Source organism: Neolamprologus brichardi, chromosome 18 (genome assembly GCF_056152115.1).
Source record: "Neolamprologus brichardi isolate AB-2024 chromosome 18, ASM5615211v1, whole genome shotgun sequence".
NCBI classification, from domain to species: Eukaryota; Metazoa; Chordata; class Actinopteri; order Cichliformes; family Cichlidae; genus Neolamprologus; species Neolamprologus brichardi.
The window spans coordinates 27,180,011-27,202,500 of NC_142121.1; the positions used below are offsets into that span (position 1 = coordinate 27,180,011).

The 22,490-nt window shown below is 43.1% G+C and overlaps 4 protein-coding genes across 11 annotated transcripts in view; 2 read left to right on the forward strand and 2 right to left on the reverse strand.

The window, feature by feature from the left end:
* slc35a3b (solute carrier family 35 member A3b) overlaps positions 1-22,490 on the reverse strand; it is a 77,372-nt gene that overhangs the window by 43,363 nt on the left and 11,519 nt on the right. For 5 of the 8 annotated variants that reach the window (XM_006786828.3, XM_087832595.1, XM_087832596.1 and 2 more), the window contains one exon: positions 20,210-22,305. In XM_006786828.3, the coding sequence (XP_006786891.1) occupies positions 22,212-22,305 (94 nt within the window). In that variant the 3' untranslated portion in view covers positions 20,210-22,211. Of the gene's footprint in view, positions 1-19,303; positions 19,592-19,775; positions 19,844-20,209; positions 22,306-22,490 lie in introns of those variants that run through there. The other 3 variants (XR_015716841.1, XR_015716840.1, XM_035906090.2) reach the window with 2 other exon arrangements.
* Positions 1,411-6,962, forward strand: bcl6ab (BCL6A transcription repressor b). Its single transcript, XM_006786825.3, has 9 exons — positions 1,411-1,467; positions 2,972-3,143; positions 3,321-3,542; positions 3,633-4,430; positions 4,536-4,663; positions 4,782-4,949; positions 5,033-5,163; positions 5,268-5,405; positions 5,606-6,962. Exons 1-9 carry the CDS (start codon positions 1,437-1,439, stop codon positions 5,747-5,749), a joined length of 1,932 nt encoding a protein of 643 aa, XP_006786888.1. The 5' UTR covers positions 1,411-1,436; the 3' UTR covers positions 5,750-6,962.
* On the reverse strand, positions 9,031-15,706 carry cmpk1 (cytidine/uridine monophosphate kinase 1). The gene is made up of 6 exons (XM_006786826.3): positions 15,429-15,706; positions 14,078-14,224; positions 13,435-13,587; positions 13,010-13,086; positions 12,662-12,758; positions 9,031-9,551 (listed from the first exon to the last, which is right to left on the reverse strand). Exons 1-6 carry the CDS (start codon positions 15,570-15,572, stop codon positions 9,510-9,512), a joined length of 660 nt encoding a protein of 219 aa, XP_006786889.1. The 5' UTR covers positions 15,573-15,706; the 3' UTR covers positions 9,031-9,509.
* Positions 15,798-20,911, forward strand: fam78ba (family with sequence similarity 78 member Ba). The gene is made up of 3 exons (XM_006786827.3): positions 15,798-17,053; positions 17,242-17,521; positions 17,873-20,911. The coding sequence occupies exons 1-3, from the start codon at positions 16,719-16,721 to the stop codon at positions 18,113-18,115; spliced, it is 858 nt and encodes a 285-aa protein (XP_006786890.1). The 5' UTR covers positions 15,798-16,718; the 3' UTR covers positions 18,116-20,911.

Sequence of the window (22,490 nt, forward strand, 5' to 3'; positions counted from 1 at the left end):
CGTACGGTAAAAGTGACTGAAGGTGTGGATAATAAAAGTGGATTATGGCCATTCTGAGATGCACTATTTCCTAATAGTAAGACGATCCTTTGTTTGAATCCACGAGCTAGCCTTCCCTCTCTGTGCAGGGTTTGCATGTATATCCTGTTGTTGCAAGAGAGAGAACCTGTTCTCTCTGTACTTCTGCCTTCCTCCCACGTGGATGTTAGATTAATTGATGATTTTGAACTGACAGTAATTGTGAATGGCTGTCTGGCTCTATGTTGTAATCATGTGACAGACTTGTGACCTGTGTAGGGTTGATGGTGTTTTCATGCACCTAAAGGAGGACAAAAACAATAACAAATATCTGGTACAAGGAAGCAGATAATGAGTTGCAGATTGCGCTGAGTTAATCGGGGGTGAGCCATTAATGAAGTGCATGTGCATCTAGGAACATGCCATAAACTTTACAGCAGTCTGTTCATAATTTTCATACCGTGACATTAATATCTTCAGACTTTCAAAACAGTTCAGGACCTATTCAGAAACTGTTTGTTGCACAATAATTATCAATTAGTTCAAGATCTGTTGACTCATCAATTAGTCCCCGGGGTGTTCTGAGTGTAAACCAGATTAAAATGCAGCTGCTGATGGTGAGACAGGAAGTGGTTGGAACGCAGACGAGTGTATCTCAGCCTTGTGGAGAGTTGAGGGCTGTACACATGCACATGCATCGCTTTAGACAGCCCATGTGTGACACTAAAGTAGGCCTTTATAGTAGACAGTGTTTGTGCGATTCTTCACACAAAATGTGTGTATGATGTGAGATCGCGTGTTGGTTATGATCTCTAACACACGAACAAATAATCAGTTGAACTTTTCTATTAGATCAAAAGAAAATGCTTCAGTTCGAAGTGATCTTAATCGAGTTTAACCAGCGGCGGAAAGGCATTTTTAGGGCAAGCCGAGTGTGAAATGAAACCCACGTGTTAAAAACAACAACAAAACAAACAAGTAAGAGGCTATTAGCGTTTGAATTATTTGGGTGTAAGATGACATCTAAACTCTTCTTAGGAGTATGGGAGGGTTTTAGAGCTACAGCAGGCGCTCATGTTCCCCTCGGTATTTATAACTCGGTCAGCTGACCTTGCACTTGGACTGATCCACTTCGCGGGGGATGCGAAGTCAGACGAGAAATAAAAAAACACATTAAAAATTGCGATTTTTGACACGGGCTTTAATAACCCCACAGCTGTGTTTTAATCCCGGCGTTTATTGATCAAATGTCGGTTACTCCCCGCAGTGCTGCGGGCCCACGGCTGAAAGGCCGGCGGCGGCGGAGAGCAGCTCCTCCGCTGCTCGGAGGATGGTACGGCCCTGTGTTGAAATTCCGAGAATTGAGCCGCTCTGTTTCTTAGAACTGGATTCTCAGAACTGGATTCTCAGAACTGGTGATGCACAGAGTTTCGAGGAAACTTTTACAAGGTGACTTTTTTTCCCTTCCTATTTTCTCAGCATTACTCTCAGAAGTGTAGAGAAGTAGCAGATGCTCGTGTGGCTTCCTCGCCTCTATGTCTTTCTTTCTCCTTTTCTTTCTGTGCCACTTATTTTCATTATTGCGAAGGTTTTATGGCTCCGTTAGCCAGGAGTGAAGTAAACGATTTGAGCCGTAGTAGCTGTTCAGATGGGATAGTTAGTAAAACGGTCTTAAACTTTCCTTTTATGTGTTTATTCCAGCTCACGAGGCCTGTTTGTCTTATTGTATTTTTATTATTTTTAAAAAGCCGTTCAGTTGATACCACCCTTTCACATGATCGAGGTTACACATCAACCGGGAAACAGTGGCGCAACAGGACCGGTCGGACTAGTTCAGTCAACATCTAGATTTCCTCTGCGTATTTCTTATGTCGACACTATTTTCACTTGTTTAATTGTGCCCTTCAAACTGAGCCAACTACTTTTTTTGATCTTTGATTCGTAAACTATTAGTTTTAACTCCGCAATCGGTGTTTAAACACCATGAAAACATATTACGAAACTTCGCGACAGCCCTTCGGACATGACAGCTGAGTAGTATTTCCATACTTGACAGGGCTTGCGCTGACCTGCTCGGCTTTAACGCACAGCAGCGAGATTACTCAGCCGCCACTCCTTGAAATCACATCCTACGAAATCATGCCGCCTCGGTTTAGTCTGAAACTGCGAAGGTTTAGAAACAACTCTTTGGGTGGGGTGAGGAGGAGTGAATGTTAATGGGTTAAAGGAGATGAGTTGCAGTTAAATCGGGGAACAGGAAACCTCTCTGTGCGCGCTGGCAACCTAATCTGAGCAGCCGGGACGGAATGTGCTCAACGTCAAACGCGTTCACGGACTGTGGGCTGCCAGCAGATAGTTTGCTGTGTTTGTCCACACGCTGTGCCGCTGCAGCAGAAAGACGAGACGAGTTAAACACTTGTGACGCGGACACACTAAGTCACCGGTTTTACGCTTTATGTTTGCGCTTTATTTCCCGCGGTCAAGATTTGCTGCCACTTGGCAGAAGCTTGTGTAGACATTGACCCAGTGAAGCAGTGCAGCTGTTTTCCATAATATGTTGAAATGCTGATTAGAGGTTGTACTCTGTAATATCACCGTCATATAGGCTCAATTATTGTCAGAGCAGGGCTGTAAAGGTTTAGTAAGCCTCCCTTGTTTGCGTTTCTCTTTGCAATGGCGCCTCCTTTTGTCCTGACGTTGTCACTTGTTTTGGTTTGAAGTTTGTTTTGAAGCTACGTGGCTCATACTGAACAGCAGCAGCATGTTTTGAACCAGTTAAAAATTTCTGTCACTCCAGGTTTTTATTTGTGGAATAATTGAAATGTTCATACAAATAAAATCGTGTAACTTTATTTTTACCTTGTTTGTTTGTTTTTTCTTCCTACATTCAGCCCACAGTGGGTCAGTTGTAGAGTTTTCCATATTGATCACACCCTTTACAACTTTTGCACAGGTTATCACAACATGGCCATGACTGCAGACGACTGCATTCAGTTCACACGCCATGCAGGTGACGTCCTGCTCAACTTCAACCGCCTGCGCAGCAGGAACATCCTCACCGATGTGTCCATACAGGTGGACGGACAGCTTTTCCGAGCTCACAAGGCCATCCTTGTGGCTTGCAGGTATACACTATCAAAAGATCTGACTCGAGTTCACCAACATGAGACTATATATGTAACTACTATGTCATTATTTATAGTGAATAAGTTGGAATTGGGAAATTTGGTTTCGTAGCTCATACCAAACAGTTTGTGTAAACGCTAACCTTCATGATAACTATCTCTCTTTCTGTTTTACAGTGGCTTCTTTTATTCCGTGTTCATGGATCCTGAGAATGCAAACCTCAGTGCCATCAGCTTAGACCCCAAAGTAGACCCCAAGGCTTTCTCCATCCTTCTAGATTTCATGTACACATCCTGTCTGAACCTTAACGACACCGTGGTCGTGACCACCCTGAATACAGCCATCTACCTCCAGATGGAACACGTGGCCAACACTTGCCACAGATTCATTAAGTCCAGGTAAAAACCTAAAAAATAAATTAAAGAAAATGCCTTGTCTTGGGGGAAAAATGAAAGAGATCTGACTTAGAGATGAATGTGTTTTTACAGAAGCGTGCAGAGTGAAGAGATACAGAGGAACTCATTGCATCTGGCTGAAGAAATCTCTGCTTTAAGGCCCGACTATGTAAACAACTGTACAGCAAACATGCCCCCTCCTCACGAGTCCAGAGGCTACATGCCCAGTGTTTTCAGGGGGATCAACACCTCTGGCTCCTATCACGTCTATGGTGACGTCTGTATTGCTGCTGAGAAATTAGAAGGTTCTCCGAACATTAGATGCTCACTAGTACCCACCACCAACATGGCTCACAATGAGTCCAACGCCATTATCTCCCACTCACTCCCATCCCATGTCGGTTACCTCCCCAGTATCATCCGCCCGGCAGTAGCTCACAGCAGCTTTCAAGGACCTGTTCCTCCAATGGAGGAAGACAGCATTCAGCACCCACAAACCAACTGTGTAAGAGGCTTTAGCAAAGGTGTCATTTGCAGCCCCCAAAGCCCCCTTAGATCTGACTGCCAGCCAAACTCACCCACTGAGTCGAGCAGCAGCAGAAATGCAAGCATGAGCCTCAAGTGGCCATCAGACTGCCCCAAAGATATGAAGGCCCGCAACTGGAAGAAGTACAAGTTCATCGTCATGAACCAGACTTCTGATGAGAATGAAAAGGAGGCTCAAGGAAACAACGCTAATGCTACCGGCGCCATGTCCCCTACACCAAGCCCTGGCAAGAGCAGTGAGGCAGGAGGACACAGCGATGCCCAGGCAGAAGAAGGAGCTGGTGACCATCAAGAAGAAAGTCCCAGATCTCAGAGTGTGGACAGCACAAGCTGCAGCAGTGTCAGGTAAAAGTGCAACTCACAGACAGATCTAATATGAAATCAACGCTTTAAGATGTTAAGGAGCTTAAAGTAACTTCATACTAACGGTGCTCGTGTTCCTCGTTGCAGCAACAACAGATGCTCCACATGTGGCTGTGACAGCCCTCAGTGTATGGAAGCAGGCCACCTGTCTCCTGACTCATACAGCAAAGATGACTCCACCAAGCTACACTCGGATTATTCCATCTCCAGCTGTGGTAAGAGGAACGCACAAATATTAAACTGTTAGCTTGTCTTTAAGCTCTAAGAAGCCATTTGATCTGATTTTGTGTCATTGTTAGTCACATTTTCATTTATTTCTACTTCTTTTTGCAGAAAACAACAGTTACATCTGCAACGGGTGCGACTCAAAGTTCTCAGACGAAGATTCTCTCAAAGAGCACATGGCCCAGGTCCACAGCGACAAGCCATACAAGTGTGACTGCTGCCAGGCTGCCTTCCGCTACAAGGGCAACCTGGCCAGCCATAAGACTGTTCACACAGGTAAGAGTCACTGCAGGCTCTGCCTCATTTTCAGAACTCAAGGAATGGAGTTGTTGTATTCACCTGCTTTTCTTAACCTCCAGGTGCAAAGCCGTACCACTGCAACATCTGCGGAGCTCAGTTTAACCGGCCAGCCAATCTCAAGACTCATACTCGTATCCACTCTGGAGAAAAGCCATACAAGTGCGAAACGTGTGGGTCCCGATTTGTCCAGGTGAGGAGAAGAAGACCCCCCCCCTCCAAAAAAACCCCCTTCTCATCTTTAGGAAAAATTTCAAGTGTAGCCTCATTATTAACATTAGTAATTTTCTCCCGCAGGTGGCCCACCTTCGTGCACATGTGTTAATTCACACGGGGGAGAAACCGTACCCTTGTGAGATCTGTGGAACGCACTTCCGTCACCTTCAGACGCTCAAGAGCCACATGCGCATTCATACCGGAGAGAAGCCTTATCATGTAAGCTTCCTAGTCACCCTCCCCTCTTTATCCAACGTGTCTGCTGGCTAAAAAGAGAGTAATCCCATCATGCCGGTGATCCATATGCCTGTCGATAGTTATAATTCCTGACTGGTAATCCTGGAAAGAGCTAACCGATCTGAGCTGTCCATTTATAAACAGGGATTCTAAATAATGCTTTTATTTCTCCTTTACTTTAGTGTGAAAAATGTGACCTCCACTTCAGACACAAGAGTCAGCTGAGGCTTCACCTGCGACAGAAGCACGGGGCCGTCACTAACACCAAGGCTCAGTATCGCAGGTCTCCCGGCAACATCATTACAGGCCTGGCGAACTCCTGCTGAGCGTGCTGCAGACCTTCATTCCCTCCCCCCAAACTTTTTTCTTTCACCAGCCAGCATGCTGTCAAAAATTAAATTTTCTTTCTAAACACAACCAGACATTTGTGTTGCCCTTTACGTATTTGTACGTGATGCACATACTTTATGTAAGTTCTTTGTGAATGTTTAACGACAGAATGTACTTTTTTTTTTTTTTTAATGTGAATTTAAAATTTTGTTTTTGGCAAATCACTCAACACAGTGTCTGAACTGAAGGACAGCCCTCATTTTTGTACGCATTGAGAATCACTGTTACACTTGTGCTTCAGCTGTAGATACGACTTCGCCCGTTAGTGTGGTCTTTTGCAGTCTTACGCCGTTATTTGTTTGTTTGCCAAGGCTTGCCTGTAAATAAGATAATATATATATATATTTTAAGATTGCCATCTGCTGGCAGAGTACGAATATATTTACATTTTTCTTAATGCAGTAAGCTTTACTGACTGTCAGTAACACCAGGAATTGTTGTTTTGATGTGTCATAGGTTGTGGTACTTATTGCAATAAGCATAGCTTGTCAGTCATTTAAGCAAATGTTTTTATTGTCTTGTACAGTTTTCCCTTTTTATTTCTGGGTTAATGTTGTTGTTTTGCACATGCACATGATGCTGTAATTCATATATTTTCTTACTTTTATTCACGTATTTCTACTTAACATGTCAAAAAAGCTTGTTAAAATCAGTTCTCAGCACTTGCATTCTTATTTATATATATTTTTTTTATTTTTCTTGGCTGAATTCTTTTGCATTTGGTGCTGCATTGATCCGTTTTTCTCAGCAGGATCATTAAACTTTGATAATCTTTTTACCTTGTGTGTCATAGTTCAATCGGACTAACCAGTTGAATCATTAGTGCCTTACAGTCACACGTTTCTGCTAGCTGCTTTCTCTGACTGCCCATTAAGGCATTCTACTGTCAAGAATACGACTGCTGCAGTGAACTGCTTCTGTGATGCATTTCCCGTTTCGCATTTGGTACTTTGCCCTGTTATTATGTGAAAGCATGTCAAGGTACTGTTTTTTTTGAAAGCTTCTGTTCTGTAATGTGTAGCTCTTTAAATGCAGACACCAGGCCTCAAGCTAAAACACTCAGGAATATTAGTAATATGTAAGCAAATGTCTGTAACTACAGATTTTATTACAAACACAAAAATAAAATGTTTATTATATAGCACACAATGCAGCATTTGTTTTCATTATTTTTAAGAAACATGATTCGAGCAATGAGTCATCCCAGCATTTAAAATTCATAACTGAATATTGTAGACATGTGGGAAATGTAGAGTATATATAAAACCTCTCCCTTTGTTGTCAGTTTATATTTGTTTAAAAAAAATAGTGGAGGGAATCAGTTCCTATGAAGACCAGCAAAGCAATGGCTAAATGAAATGCTGAGATATGTATGTACATTTGAAGGTACATATTCTTCTTACTGACAGAGACGCACACGCTTTGATTACTACATCAGTTCAGTAAAAGATAAACAATTAAAAGACAAAGCTCCACAATTATCACAGGACAAATGCTGCCAGCACCCTTTTCTATATTTTTTACTCAGTTAGTGAAATTCCAAACAATCACACAAACTAGTTTCTTTTTTTATTTTATTTTATTTATTTATTTTTATTTACTACATCAGCTTTTCTTTATGACATATTAAAACAGACATATTATGGAAATTGCACTTCACCGAGCATATACTGTGATGTTTGGCGCCACCTGCTGGTTTATTAGTATGGAAACGAGGAGCTGTGACTTGTCTACAAACTACATCCAGTCAGATACATAAACTGTTGGACAATGACACTTTTTTTTTTTTTTTTAAGTTTTGCATCTGTTCACCGTCACAAAGGTGGCATATAATTTTAAATAAAAGTGTAGACTTTCATCTTTAATCCAAGGGATCTAATCAGGAATTACAGCCACATTCAGAGGCTTAAAATTAACTGGAGGTGCAGTTTCCTGGCCTGGTGACACCAGTTTCATGATTATTTCATGCATTTGGTATCTTTTCATTGAAACTCACAATATGATGAATGTCAAAAAGAAATGTTGATTAAAGTGAAGGACGCTGTAATTGGGCGTATTTAACCAAGTCAAGAACACGCTTGAGGAGATGAGTGTATCATTGTTGAGGTCTACAATCACGAGGAACCTTCACGGATGTAAATACAGAGGGTTTACAGTGAGGCTGAAACTACTGGTTAAACTCAAGAACAAGAAAGCCAGATTAGACTTTTCCAGAAAACATCAGAGAATCTTTGGACAGATGAAACCAAGATGAACTTGTAGCAGAATGATGGGAAGAGAGACGTGTGGAGAAGGGGAGAAACGGCTCATCTGATCTGAAGCTCACCTCATTATATGTGGAGGCAGTATTGTGACATGCGGATGAATGGCTGCCAGTGGAACCGGCTCACTAGTGTTTATGATGATGTGACTGCTGATAGAAGCAGCAGGATGAAAAACGAAGTGTTCAGGGCTATACTCTCTGCTCAGATTCAGACAAATATTGTATAGACAACACTATTGTGTGAGCTGCCAGGGACCATTTTGGTTCATTCTTTCAAACTCACCAGGCAGCTTTTGAAATGAATGACTCAAAAGCATTCTGCCAAAGTAACTGAAAGAGTTTCTTAAGGTAAAGAAATCGGATATTCTTCAATGGTCAAGTCGGTCACCTGATTTTTAACCCAGCAGATGATGTTTTTCAGTTATTAAGGACAAACTCGCATCAAGCAGTAACTGAAGGCAGCTGCAGTAAAGGCCTTGGAGAGGGAAAAACATATTTATCCATTTGTTCTACAGTATTTTCATCCAAGTAATAAAAACAGTTCTTGTACTTAACACGATGTGCTTTACTTTGGACCCTCTGAAAATAGGAGACTGTATTAAATGGTTGCAATTCCTAAACAATTAAAGAAAAACATCTGAAAAAGTGAAACACGGCATTTCAGTCACATATTGATTGGTTTTAAAATCCACTACGGTGTCGACAGAGGTAACACAAAAGAGACAGCAGTTTTAAAAGAACTTAAAAGCGGACACAGCGCATATTTAACTTCACCTAATCTTCATTTTCACTATCACTAATCCCAGCTTGCATAGGCGTGATGACGCGCGTTCTGGAATAATAATGTGGGCATTCATCGTCAAATTGAAGCTTATCGCAGGAACACGTAGCAGATACTGACACACGGCACAAAAGCAAGTGTTCATGCTGTAGTGCTGTCCAGTAAACATGAGATGGATGTTGTATTCATTTTATTTGGATGGCAGAGAGGCTATATGTGGTTCAGTACAGACTTAACTCCTTCCTTGTCATCAGATCAAACATTTTTTATCAAGAGCGAGATAGCTTCTACCAATGACCCTGAAAACATTTGTAATACGTACAGTTTTTCTTAGACTTTCAGTGCTGCGAGTGCCTTTGACAAAAGAAGTGTGTCTCTAAGCTGAGGCCTCAGACGATGAGGAAAGACTACACTGTGACCTCTTCTGAATAATAACTAGTTCATCACAAGTAGCCGCTTGGCATTGCTACCTCCGCATTCATACACATTTTACATCCTCACAAATAAACAGTACAGCGTTTACAAAAGACACAAAGTCAAAATGAACCAAATGTAAAAAGTCATATGAATGAACATATAAACTTATTATAGTGTAAATGCAGTTGATAAAAAGAAAAATAAAAGATAAATGAATGTTGGCAGTTGGCGAAACTCAACCCTCTTTGTCTAGGATGGCTTTCACATCAGCGAACACCTGGAAGAGACAAAAAGCAACGTGTTAGAAAGCCTGAACTACTGGAAGAGCTGCAGGTGAAGCTTATCTCGCTGTCCGTGGCTATGAAGTACTGTTTTTAATCACAGGTGCAACAAAAACTCAATAAAAACTAGAAGTCCAGTAAAGGTCGCCTCTTTGACATGCCTGAGCAGCTGTTCCGAATACTTCAATCAATCTTTATTTATAAAGCACTTTTCATACAGAAATGTAGCACAAAGTGCTTTACATGGTTAAAAGCAGCCCACCCCATCCCGCCCTCCAATTCACTCCCCACACTCTCATTAACATAAGCGGTCATGGATACACACTGAGCTCCTCCGGCAGGCTGTTCCACAGACGAGGACCATACCACTGAAAGGCTGCCTCTCCGTGAGTATGTGTCCTGACTAGGGATGGGTATCGTTTAGGTTTTATCCGATATCGGTACCAAACCGGTACTTTTGAAACTGTGCCGGTGCTTAAACGGTGCTTAAAGAATGGAGAACACATAATTGGTCCAAAAACCTCTCATGTTCAGCTGGTTGTTTTGTAAAAAGATAACAATGTTAGCCTTTTCTGCAGCTATGGGGCATATATGGTATCACTCTTGGCTGGAAGCAGCACTTAAACAATGGAAAAAACAAACTTTGTCCAAAAACCTCTCATGTTTAACTGTTTTCCACTTTTTCTTTGGTCATTTTAGCCTTTTTGGCCAGGGTGAAGGGAGTATCTGCCATCAAACAAGAAGACAGCCGCATGTAACTACGACAGTGTTTGCTAGTTCACCTTTCATGCATTAATGTAATAACGTGGTTAGCCTACTCAACGTAAATTACACACGAACAACATGAAGCTACTCACGCAGAGAAGAACGGCTGCCGCTGCCATCATCATCCGTCACCACCACACCCGCAGTAGATGTGCTCGGTGTGAGGTCTCGCAGCAAGCTATCAAATACGGCGCATTTTTCTGCTTTTAAAAAAAACGCTATGCGTCGCCAGGTGTTTCATCGGATTTGAGGTGTCACCTCCTTTGCACAGTATCAGCTTAAAGCACTTGTTGCAGGCTGCTGAGTTTGCATCTTTTGCTGTGAAGTACAGCCAGACTTTTGACCGCTTCGTCTTGGGCATTTTTAATCTGTAGCTCTGCTCTAAAAGAACGTACGTACCTGGGCCCGCCTACTATCCTCGGAAACGTAAAATGATTGGCTAGAATCTAAAGTGTATGACATCTCAGGGAAAAAAAAAGCACGGAAATAAAGCACCGAAATGTGCGCTGCTTTTCGGTCTGGTTACTACCGTTTATGTCAGAACCGGTGCCATGATACCGGTACCCATCCCTAGTCCTGACTTTAGGAACGATCAAAAGGCCAGTGCCAGAGGACCTCAGGGTCCGCGAGGGTTCATATGGTAGAAGCAGATCTGAAAGATAAGAAAGCCCGAGACCATTAAGACATTTAAAAAACAATAAAAGAACTTTAAAATCGATCCTGAAACACTCGGGGAGCCAATGCAGCGATTCTAAAACCGGTGCCCGCCTTCTTGTCTTCGTCAGCACACGAGCTGCGAGCTGAGTTTTGTAAAAGTTGTAAAGGTGAAATATTCTTTTTGGGGAGACCAGAGAGCAGGACATTACAGTAATCAATGCGACTGGTAATAAAAGCATGCATCAGCATCTCCGTGTTGGCCCGAGAGAGAATAGGACGGACTCTGGCTATATTCTTTAGATGATAAAATCCAATTTTGGTTACATGTTTAATATGTGGGATAAAACCAAGCTCAGAGTCAAAAATAACACCCAGGTTTTTCACTTGTAGTGAAGGACATAGTGAAAATGCCTGTAATTTAGACAGGAGTTTCTCTCTCTGAGCCTCAAGACCGATGATTAAAACTTCAGTCTTGTCCTGGTTAAGCTGTAAAGTTTTCTGCCATCCAAGATTTTATATCTAGAATACAGTTAAAAAGGGCATCCATTGGTCTGGTGTCATCAGGAGACACGGAAATGTACAACATCAGCGTAACTGTGGAAGTTCACTCCATGCCTTCTGATGACATCGCCAAGAGGGAGCATATACAAATTAAAAAGTACAGGGCCTAAAACCGACTCTTGGGGCACACCACAAGTCATTTTATGGGCACTTTTGTGTCTGCGATGAGTGTTGGATGTCCGTCAAGTGTGTCCGAGTGGCACATAAAAGTGGATGATGTCACATGGGTAACAAATCTTTGGATGCAATAAATGACAGACATGCCAGGTAAACCCAGGACAGGTTGCCAGTCTGTCAAAGGGCTAATGTATATTCAAATAATTATAAAAACAATTTAGTTTTTAAAAAAAACCCTAAAATGTCTTAAACTCTCTGATTAGTGTGACTCAGATTTGGGTTTGTAGCATGAGAAAAAACAAATAACTTGCTCCAGCACTTTTTTCTTCTTCCACTTTTAAAAGTGGAAAAAGGTCATTTTGTGCGCATGGACACGGTTACACCAAAATGCTGTTTGGAAATTTGTGCGTGCGTGAAAAAAAGTGTACAATTTGTGTCTAGGGAAATGAATTAGTAGACTAATAGTCATGACTATTTCATGAACTGCTGTGAGACCGTGTTAAATGTTAACGACAGGAGAATAGAAAACGCTGGGATGAAAGATTCCTCCTCTGAAAAGTTGAGTGAGAAGTGATGAGATGAGCTCTCATCACCAGCGATGATTTTCTCTGGGCAACTTTGGGCCCAATGTGAAACTGCAGAACAGGCCTTATCTAAAAATAGTGATGCAGAGGTGCACAAGGAAATGAGCCTGAAAGGGAGATTGGTGGATTTACTGAACATCACAACCACCATATGATGGCAGCCTTGGTACAAAAACCTGTCAAAATACCTGTTTGCCCAAACTACCAGTTCCCCCCGACAATCCCAACAGCATTCGATCTAAAATGTGAAAAATTACAACTTGAAAACATCCTGGATGCATGATGGGGGACTGAATCTACAAGTAGCATTCTTCACATAATTTCTCTCACATATTCAGGGCTTGTTTGCCTTAACTGGCCTTAACTGGCCTCTATGGGAGGCATTCCTGAATGTTTTCCTGCAGTCGACGCTGTTTACTCACCTCATCCACTGAGCGAGAAGCATCTATAGTGTGCACCTTGCCTTGTTTCTCATACAGGTCAATGATTGGTCGTGTAGACTGCAGGTAGGTTTGGATTCTGCAATGAAGAAAAAATATGGCATGTTATCGGGGTCAGATGACACAAGGGACTCCAAGCAGACATAAATTAGGTCAAAAACATTTGTGCAGGTATCCACCAGTAAGTTAAATGGGGCAGACAAATGTATAGTGATCAGACATGCATGTTATTCCTATAGAGGGGAAAAAACGAACACAGGAAATGGAGGACTCAGTGGTATATTATTAAATTAAAACAGATTAAAGGTCTGACTCAGTAGAGAACTGCACCTTTTCTCCAGGCTCTCCCTGTTGTCATCTGTTCGTCCACTGCTCTTTCCTCTTTCTAGACATCTGTTGATGCAAACCTGTAGACAGAAGAGTCAAAATCAGTGCAAAATAACTCGCAAAACATCAGCTCAGCACAGCAGAACCACATTTCCACCAAAAGTACTTTTAAGAAATTTTAATTCCAGGATGTTTTTTCCCCACTGAAATCTAAAAACTTAAGATGATTTGCCAGATGTAAGAACATGCTCTTTTTACACTTTAGTTTTGTGGGTGACTACACAACAATTTGACATCACTCTACTTCAGCAGGTGGTAGCAATACAGAAGATGAGAATGAAGCAAATAAATGCTAAATGATTTCTCTGTATCCTCATTTAAACAGCAACCCCTGCTGTGAAATGGACAATAAAAGGCCCATGACTTACCTCATTGCTGCAGTCAAAGAAAAGCACAAATTTAACATCAGCTTTTCCATCCATGACACTATTCCACCCCTGAAGGTTGTCCTCGTTTCGGGGGAAACCATCGATGAGAAACCGGAACTTATTCTCATTTTTCTTCATCGTCGCTTCCATGGCCTAACAAAACGGGAAGAACAAACAGGAAATATTTTGCATTTGAGATTTTTTTTTGCATCTGTAACAGTTCATATCATGATGCTGCCATACTTAAAATTAAAATTAGTCTCTCAGTGCAGCAAACAGACCACAGTCATCCAAGAAAGTGATTCTGAAACACTACCAGTAAACTCTAGCAAAGGTATCTAACATACAACTTAAAATACATTTTTTGTCTCTTTAGTTTAGAAAAACAAAGCATTATAACCTGAATGATAAAAAGAAAGAAATCATTCACATTACATTCAAATGACTAAAATGTCAGAATCAAATTCGGGGTTTTGGAGAAAAATGTAAATATTAAAAGTTAAAACTCAGTTTTGTAGAATTTTTTTGTTTGAACAAATAGTGTAAAAGTGTAGTTGAAAACAGGTCTGACCTGCAGCCGACACAAACAAGCAGGATTTTCTTTCTAGGCGAACCAGATTTACAACCTGTATTCAATACACACCTTCCTGAGTAAGTTGATGGTGATCTCCACTGGGACGATTTTGCCCTCTTTGATGTAGTTGGCAATGAGCTGTCCAAACTCTGACTCTTCTCTGGCTCGCTCTTCCCTGAGTAAATCCCCAGCTGACAAATGGGTGTAGCCATAACTCTGAGAAACACACAAATGTCTAAATTGAATCAAGTAACTGTGATGAGAATGGAAAACTATTTTCCGGGTGTGTACATTTCTGTGAACACTGCGACAGCCTTTACAGACAGCATAAATCTTTCTAACTCGCAGGCTGAGCAGAAAAAAAGAGTCAGTCCTGAATGAAAGCACTGAATGAAAGGAGCCTCTATGCCTCTAGCTGCCACAAGGCCCGATCGCTGCACTTGAAGCATGGCAGCCAACACCCAGTAACATCCGTGAACAAGGGTAGCTATAAAGTCTCTCTCTCAAAGAAGCTGTGTCTGCCAAACACACATCAAAGAATCCACGGCAGCCCCCAGTAGAGCTGCAGCTTCAGGAGCTTCAGACAAACATCAAAGCAGCAGCCTCATTACGAGTCCTGGCTTTGCTTTGCTGACTTTCAGGATGATCTGATGAAATAAATAAAATAACTTTTTGTTCTGGCCCGACTGAACAAATAAATTATGGGTTAAAGAAAACTTCCAGTAATGTACAACAGCTTCTTTCCCCCGATACTTTGACTCTTTTAAAAAATGTTTTCTTACTACATTCTTGACAACAGATATCACTGACATGTGTTGACGTGTGCCTTGCCTTAGCAGCAGGGTGGGGTGATTAGTTCCTTGTCCAATACCTGTCTGTGTCTATGTCATTATTTGTTTCTGATCGTTCAAAGTCAAGGCTAGTGTGGCCAAGTGCACGCCAGACTCGCACTGACATTACATAACCCCATCTGCACAGATAGTGTATTGACTTTTCTTCAGTGCTATCACCCTATCTCCTGTTTGTTCTACGAAAACAGGTATTATTTAGCCCATTCATCCAGTCGCAGGACTCCACAAATACCTTATTCTTTGCTGCTCTCACTCAATTGTGAAGAATTATTGTCATCGAGTCTCCTTGAAGAAATAAATATATTAAAATATAGCTCCTGCTTCTCTTTCGGCACTTAATCTGGATATCCTGTGAGGTGAACAAGCTAGCTGCCTGGCTAACGCACAGGTTCGTTTTAGAGGACAACCGGAAGTGACAGAAAACTGGGATACTATCCGATAATAAAAGATGCTACTAAAGTCGCAACAATTAAAAAAGAGAGGCATATCCCCCTGAACCACATTTGCACCACGTCATTCACAACCCTGCTCGATGAAGAGGGCCCTTTTCATTGCCCTTTCTCTCATACCTCCACGATTTTGGAGCACTGGGTTCCTTTGCCGGCGCCAGGCCCGCCCAACACGAACACAACCTGCGGCTTCATCACCAGCGACACCCGGTACAGCAAGCTCGGGACCTTCTGCGACAAGTTACCGAACAAACGGCCGATCATAAACTAGCGCCACCGGCTGCGGGTACGACCCGGCGACGTATGGATATATAATAATAGTATTAATAAGCCGAGCTGGCCGGTGTATGCGTGTCAGTGCGAGTTGATGTCAAACGACACTACTTCCGCTATCGAGCAAATCCACCAATGGCGTTCCACTCTAGCGTGACGCATGCTCGTAGACACGCCCGCGTGCACTTGTTATTTTTTTTTCAATGCAGAGGTCGGGTGACGCCCCTCCCTCCTCTACCTCCACACAGCATCAGCACCTCGAAACCGAACAACTCGACCCTCCGCGGGAAGAGGATGCTCTCCGGCCCGTGAGGCTGCGCGGCAACAACGAGACCGATAGCCTGACGGTATAGTCGCTGTTTCCCTGCCTGCACGTTTATGCCGCCTCGCTGCCTCCATTCATATTGCACCATTCATGCATCCCCAAGAATGGAAACTCGCTGCGAGGAAAGGGAAAAAAAAGAGAAACATTAAAATAACCCTCTGCGGCCCCGGTGGCTCGCTTTCGTAAGACATCATCCTCGCTCGTTTTTTGGTGAAGCTTCCTTTTCATGGCGGGCTTAAAGTGATGAGGACCCCCGATTTTGGCTTGTGAGGGCGCCTCGCGAATGTAGGGCTAGTACGGGAAAAGCCGAGCAAACAAAAGGCATCCAGACCCCCTCCTCCTCTGACGCACCTGGCTGCCCTGTCGCCACTTGACATGACAGCGCAGAGCCGGGAGCAGAGCAGCAGGATCAAGGGGCACCGACGTGCGGCCGGACGTGCGGACTCGACGGGGAACACAGGAGCCTGCGGACGCTCGGCGGAGAGGCAGCAGCAGCAGCCCAGGGGAGGCCGGATTGCAGTTTCTGGGGACGAGCGCCAAGGGCAGTGCGGCAGTCAGCAGGCAGACCGGGGGGAGGAGGCTGCGAAGATCTGCGATACTTCCCCCCAAGTCAACACTGCTGTCTCACCTCCATATCATCCTAAAGATATTATGGTGGAAGTTTTCATTTTTCATCAATGGTGACTGTTGCTTATTCCCCTAGCTTTTTTCTTCTTCTTCTTGCCCCTTTCTTCCTTTATCCAATCAGTGATTATGTGCAATTAAAGGATTAGATCTGCTCTTGAGGCAAGGGTGGAACCCTGAGGGGACTGATGTGCATACTGGCCAGGTATCATCGGCTCCCGTCTTCTCTGGCTTTGCTCATTCTGCTTGTCGCCTGCACTATGGGCTGTATTCAGAGCATCGCATGCAAGCCCCGCATCAGACGGGAGAACATTGTAGTGTATGAGGTGTCCGCCTCTATTGACCAGTGTCCCACCATCATTGAGGAGAACTCACCGATTGTGCTCCGCTACAAGACGCCTTACTTCAGGGCCTCAGCGGGAGTCGTGATGCCACCAGTGCCCCGCAACGAAACCTGGGTGGTGGGCTGGATCCAAGCTTGCACCCAGATGGAGTTCTACAATACCTATGGCGATATTGGCATGTAAGTGTGTAGAAGACGCCATCAAACTTCTCTTGCTTACTGTGGGCCTCTAAGGTTTGCATGTGATTCTCTCACACAGACACATCTAGACCAAAACCCTGGACCTGGCACTGCCACACACACACACACACAAAAACAAAGTCTCTCATCCTCTGCTTCTCTGTGTCCTCCTTTGTCCGCTGCTGCAGGTCCAGCTGGGAGTTACCAGAACTGCGAGAGGGTCGGGTCAAGGCCATCAGTGACTCGGATGGTGTCAGCTACCCCTGGTACGGCAACACCACAGAGACGGTCACCCTCACCGGCCCTACATCCAAACCGTCCCGTCTGACGGTCAGCATGAACGACAACTTCTACCCCAGTGTGACCTGGGCTGTCCCCATCAGCAACAGCAACACACCCATGCTGACCCACATCACCAGGGACCAGAGTTTCATCACCTGGTTGGTGGCCATGAACTCTGTCACAAAGGTAGGCCCGAAACACAGCGATCCTGCCTTTGTTCCCACATCACGATAAGAGGGGAGGGGGGAGAAAAACAGCCGTATATCTTCAGAAACCACTCTCCCATTTCACACTGGCTATGATGTAATCACTTTCTCCTGCACTTTCACAGTCTGGTGTAAAGTTACAAAATATCTCATCATTACCTTCAACTCTCCTGATGTAGCAGCGGCATCAGAAGTCAGTCCAGCACAACATGTGAATCAGGATGTGTTGTCTTTTGAAAGAGATATTTTATTAAATATTGGTCTTGGTCTTAAATGATCATCAGCAAGCACATCGACCATATTAACACGATGGCTCTGTCTCCTCTTCCAGGAGCGTATAGTGTTGCAGACGGTGCGGTGGCGGATGCGGGTGGATATCGCCGTGGATCCAGACATGCCGCTGGGCTCTCGGGCCTCACTGGTGGGCCGCCCCTACCAGGAGCAACCGCACATCCTCAACTACCAAGAACCCATCCCTCCCAACGCGCTGGGGAGGCCGAACGCCAACGATGCCCAAGTGCTAATGTGGAGGCCGCGGAGAGGGGCGCCGCTCGTCGTCATACCGCCAAAATAAGAGAGTGAAATGTTGCACACACAAAAATATGATTGTTCCCTTTTGGAAAAAAAAAAGAAGTGGAGGGGGGGTGTAAATGGATAGGAAAGTAAGCCCGATGGTTGCCCCCCCCTCCACCCCTCCGTGGCTTCTTCTTCCTGAATGATTCAAATGGACTATCGCGATTAGCCGGTACGGATATTACATCTGGGATCTGACGTAGCACAAGAAGTCCACAGCAAACTATTTGTCAAGGACCTGGAGCTGCATCAAAGCTTGTTTGAACCCCCTCACATGCTTTGGACTGGAATATAGAGTTATGCCTGCCTTTTAGCTGAGAAGGAAAAGCTGTTTTTAGATGTATCGCAGAGGTATTAGACCACAACAAGAACTGCATCCTGCATCCTTATGTAGACCCTATTGCATGAGAATGAGAGGAACACACAAAAAAAAACCCCTCTCCTTGGAGAACTTTCGAATAGCATTTGTTTTGTATAACTTGTTACCTGAAGACGTTTTGATTGAAAAGTCAGCCAAAAAGAAAACAAAAAATACAGGGGGCTGGTAAACCTCATCAGTGCCAACAAAGGCCTTCAGCAATCTCAGTATTAAAGGATGTATACAGATCATTTAAAAGAGACAAAGTATTATACAAATCTTTTTAGGTGAAGAATAAACTCGTACATCGACCAGATTGTAACAACAGCACCCACTTGGCATAAAAGTCTGGGAGAAGAGAAAAAAAAACAGCCTGCTGTAGTTTTCACTTGAGTTCTGCTAATACACCAAACTTACGCACCCAGCATAGTTTCTTGCCTCAGTTGTGCAGCTGATGCTGTTTTGTTTTTTTTGGGGGGTTTTTTTGGATGGGTGTCAGATATGTCAGAGGGATGAGCCAAATCTGTTGCTACCTTAAATAAATAATGTCAGCTATGCGTTCAATAAGTGCAGCGTAAATGACTTGGAGCAGTGCCGGACAACAGATTTGAAACAAGAAGGCGATAGCAGTCGGCACATATATCACAGGTGGAGCGAGGCCAAACTGTCCCGAGGCTACATTTGATGTTGCACTACAATCCAGGGAATAGAAATGTACCCGTGATGGTTTTGCCGGTGTGAAACTAAGCCAGACACCATTTTAAAAATGGGTTTTATTTGGATCCGTACCAGCGCTGCTTCTGTGACGTCATACTGATTATTTGTCCGGCAGATTTCTGCAGATAAACACGCAGATGAAGACCGTCACGACGTCGTGGCCACGGCCCGTCCTGGGCCTCCGTCCAGGTCCCTGCCTGCCACTCTGCACAAGTCACATGACTCATCTTCCATCTGTGCTTCTCTTCAGGTTCACGCCTCACCTTCCCATATGCCCGCTCTCTTTCCTCCCCTGGCTGCACACCTCATAAACGCAGGCTAGGGCAATACCGAAATCACAAATCCTTTCTGAGATCCACAACTATGCAAACATTGTCTGTGTCTGGAGTGCTGCTGGAAACACTGCAAAATGAACAGGAAAATAGGCTAAATGAGTTCTCCCACCAACGCCCTCCCATTTTATTTTATGCTGCTTTTATCTGCTGGGATCAATGTTGAATAAAAATGATTGTTGCTACCAATTAAAAAGTACACAGAGGTGAAAATAGGTCATATTAATTCAGTGTATCTTCATTGGTCACAGCACCTCGGCTCATTCAGCCATCTGTTGCTATAGAGACCGGTTTGGTTTTCCTGAGTGCACTGCAACTGGAACTGAAAAAAAAGAAAAGGAAAGAAAAGGAAAAGAACTGTTCAAAATATTCATGGGTGTGCCGACATCTGTGTGCGAGGATTAGAGAGAGTGTATGTGTGGGGGCGCTCACACACACACGCAGGTAGACTTTGATGTAAGATGAGATCAAGGCAGCGCTGGTTGTTTCGGCATAAAAAAAGAGTTTAATTTATTCATTTGTTGTTACATAAAAAGCTTTTCTTTTTGTTTTTCTGAATTTAAATAACCCTAAAACGAGCGCTTTTGATATACATGTTCAGGCTGTGAGTAGCAAGGTCAAAGCAGTCGTTTCAGTTTTATGTGAAATTTCATCTTTTTTTTTTTTTTAAAAAAGGGGAAAAAGGACATTCAGCATCTTTGGACAGAGGTAACCCCTCCTCTTTGCAGCAAGTTTACTCCTCCTTCCACCACTAGATGGAGGTGCTGTCAAGGATTCGCCTCCCGTTTGCTTTGTAAATGAATACACAGTATTTCTTATCGCAGTTCTTTCGTTCCCAAACAATGTTTTTATTATTACTTAGAAAACCTCCCACTAATGTCAAAGAAAGAAAACACACAAACAAAAACCACACAAGCTCCTCGTACTGATAATACAAACAGCTCTTTTGCCCTTTCAGAAAAAATGTTCAAGTATAGGAAATAAAAATGTTTTTGCCCCTTCGAAACATATGACAAACTGAACACCACATGGACGGCAAGAACTGGTTATTTAAACAGACTAAACGACTGACTTATAGAAAGTTTACGAAAGGTCCCAAAGTGCCCAAATGTTTTTTCTTTGTGATTTACAATATATGCTTTGGTTTGTTTGTTTGTTTCTGAACGAAGAGGTTTTCTGTCTTATCCAGCATGTAACATCTGGTTTATGACTGAGGTTCTTTATTGTTTGCCATATCTATGTTGTTCTGTATGAAACAAAAAAAACAACAAAAAAAGATGAAGTCGGTCTGACCGCTTCGCAACATGTTTTAATTTTTCTACACACCGTGTTTTGCAGTGTCTGGAATATGTTAAATGTAATCTTAAGCTTACACTCAGTGGCAGCTTCATTAGGTACACCTGTCAGACTGCTCATTGGATATCTACGATCATCCAATCACATCGCAGCAACTCTGCACATTAGGCCATGTTGACATAGTCAGGATGAGCTGCTGAAAACTGAGTGTCAGAATGTGGAAGAACACTGATTTCATTGACTTTGAACAGGCTGGTCTGAGTAATTCAGAAACTGCTGGTCTATTTTTACACACAACTATCTCTACAGTTCATAAAGAATGATCCAAACAGGTAAGAAAACTGTGCACAGTAGTGAAAATGCCTTGTTGAGTTCAGAGGAGAATGATCAGACTGCTTTGAAATGACAGGAAGACAACAGTGACTCAAATAAACACTTGTTACAGTCAAGGTAGGGAGAAGAGCATCTCTGAATGCATAACACATCGAACCTGCTGTCAGCTAAGAAACTGGGGTTACAGTTAATGCATGATAGTTTTAGAGGTATTTTCCTGGCATGCTTTAAGCAGAACACAAGCCCTTGTATGTATGACAGCCCTGAGTATTGTTGCTAAACCCGTCTATCCCTTAACGACCCATCTTCTGATGCTTCCAACAGGATAATCGACCCTATCATGAAGCGCAAATCATGTCAAACTGTTTTTTTGAACATGACAGCTCGCTGTACTCAAACAGCCTCCAGTAGAGCACCTTTGCAGTGTGGTGGAGGATCCAGACAGATTATAAAAATCTGATGCGACGCGCTCCTTTGTTATTATTATTTTAGCACGTGCTTGTAGGGATCTAGTAAGTGCAATATGCTGTTGTGCTTTTTCAAAACGTCTCTGCTGATATCTAAAGAAACCCTTTCCATTTGCCCCCGCGACCCTGAAAAGGATAAGCGGAAGCGAATGGGTGGCTGGACTTTCCATTTGCACTAATATTATGTGCCACTTCTTCAAAAGACGTGATCATTTTAAAATTACAATTCTTTAGCAACCCAAAGCTTAAATGTAACACCTGTACCTCTTCAGGTGGAAGGTCACAGTTCTAATACTGACACACGTGAACTAGTTTCACATTAGTTTGCCAGCAAGGATAAGGTTTGCTTATCATGTTCTCCTGTTCTCCTTACGCTGTTTGCTTTTCTGTGCTGTTAAGTTTACCTGACATGCTCAAAACAATAGCTTTCACATGAGTCACTGCTATTATCCATTTTGGACTTTTTCAGAGAAGGTCCACTTCCAAAAGACTGTATTTACCAGTAACTTGTCTTTACTTTTTCTGTAATGAAATTGTTCATGTGGCAAATTCCTGGTCACAGTTCGTGGAGCCACAATTCACGCAAGTCTCTGATTACACTTTGTTGGTGCTGCTGCTGGCAGGTTTCTGCTCATAGCCGTAAAGAAATGTGGCAGCAATAACCAGCACTGCACCTAGAAAAAATACGCTGAGAGACACAGAGAAAAAGAAAATGCATTAAGTTGGGAGCACAACACTTGAGGCCACTTGTGTGTATGACAGTTATCACTGTTACTATTACTAGTTCTGTGTTGAGCTTTGCCAAGATTTTGAATACAGCGCCTTTCAAAAACGTTGCTGCTGATTGGAAGATAGCAAGTTTACTACAGTGCA

Coding starts and splice junctions, on each gene's coding strand:
- cmpk1 (XM_006786826.3), bottom strand. CDS start 15,572: ATGATCGGCCGTTTGTTCGGTAACTTGTCGCAGAAGGTCCCGAGCTTG. Junction 13,588..14,077: donor CCATCAACTTACTCAGGAAG/GTGTGTATTGAA, acceptor CCGTTTTGTTAG/GCCATGGAAGCGACGATGAA. Junction 12,759..13,009: donor AGGGAGAGCCTGGAGAAAAG/GTGCAGTTCTCT, acceptor TCTTCATTGCAG/AATCCAAACCTACCTGCAGT.
- bcl6ab (XM_006786825.3), top strand. CDS start 1,437: ATGCACAGAGTTTCGAGGAAACTTTTACAAG. Junction 4,950..5,032: donor CCATAAGACTGTTCACACAG/GTAAGAGTCACT, acceptor CTTAACCTCCAG/GTGCAAAGCCGTACCACTGC. Junction 5,406..5,605: donor CCGGAGAGAAGCCTTATCAT/GTAAGCTTCCTA, acceptor CCTTTACTTTAG/TGTGAAAAATGTGACCTCCA.
- fam78ba (XM_006786827.3), top strand. CDS start 16,719: ATGTGCATACTGGCCAGGTATCATCGGCTCCCGTCTTCTCTGGCTTTG. Junction 17,054..17,241: donor ACCTATGGCGATATTGGCAT/GTAAGTGTGTAG, acceptor CCGCTGCTGCAG/GTCCAGCTGGGAGTTACCAG. Junction 17,522..17,872: donor CCATGAACTCTGTCACAAAG/GTAGGCCCGAAA, acceptor CTCCTCTTCCAG/GAGCGTATAGTGTTGCAGAC.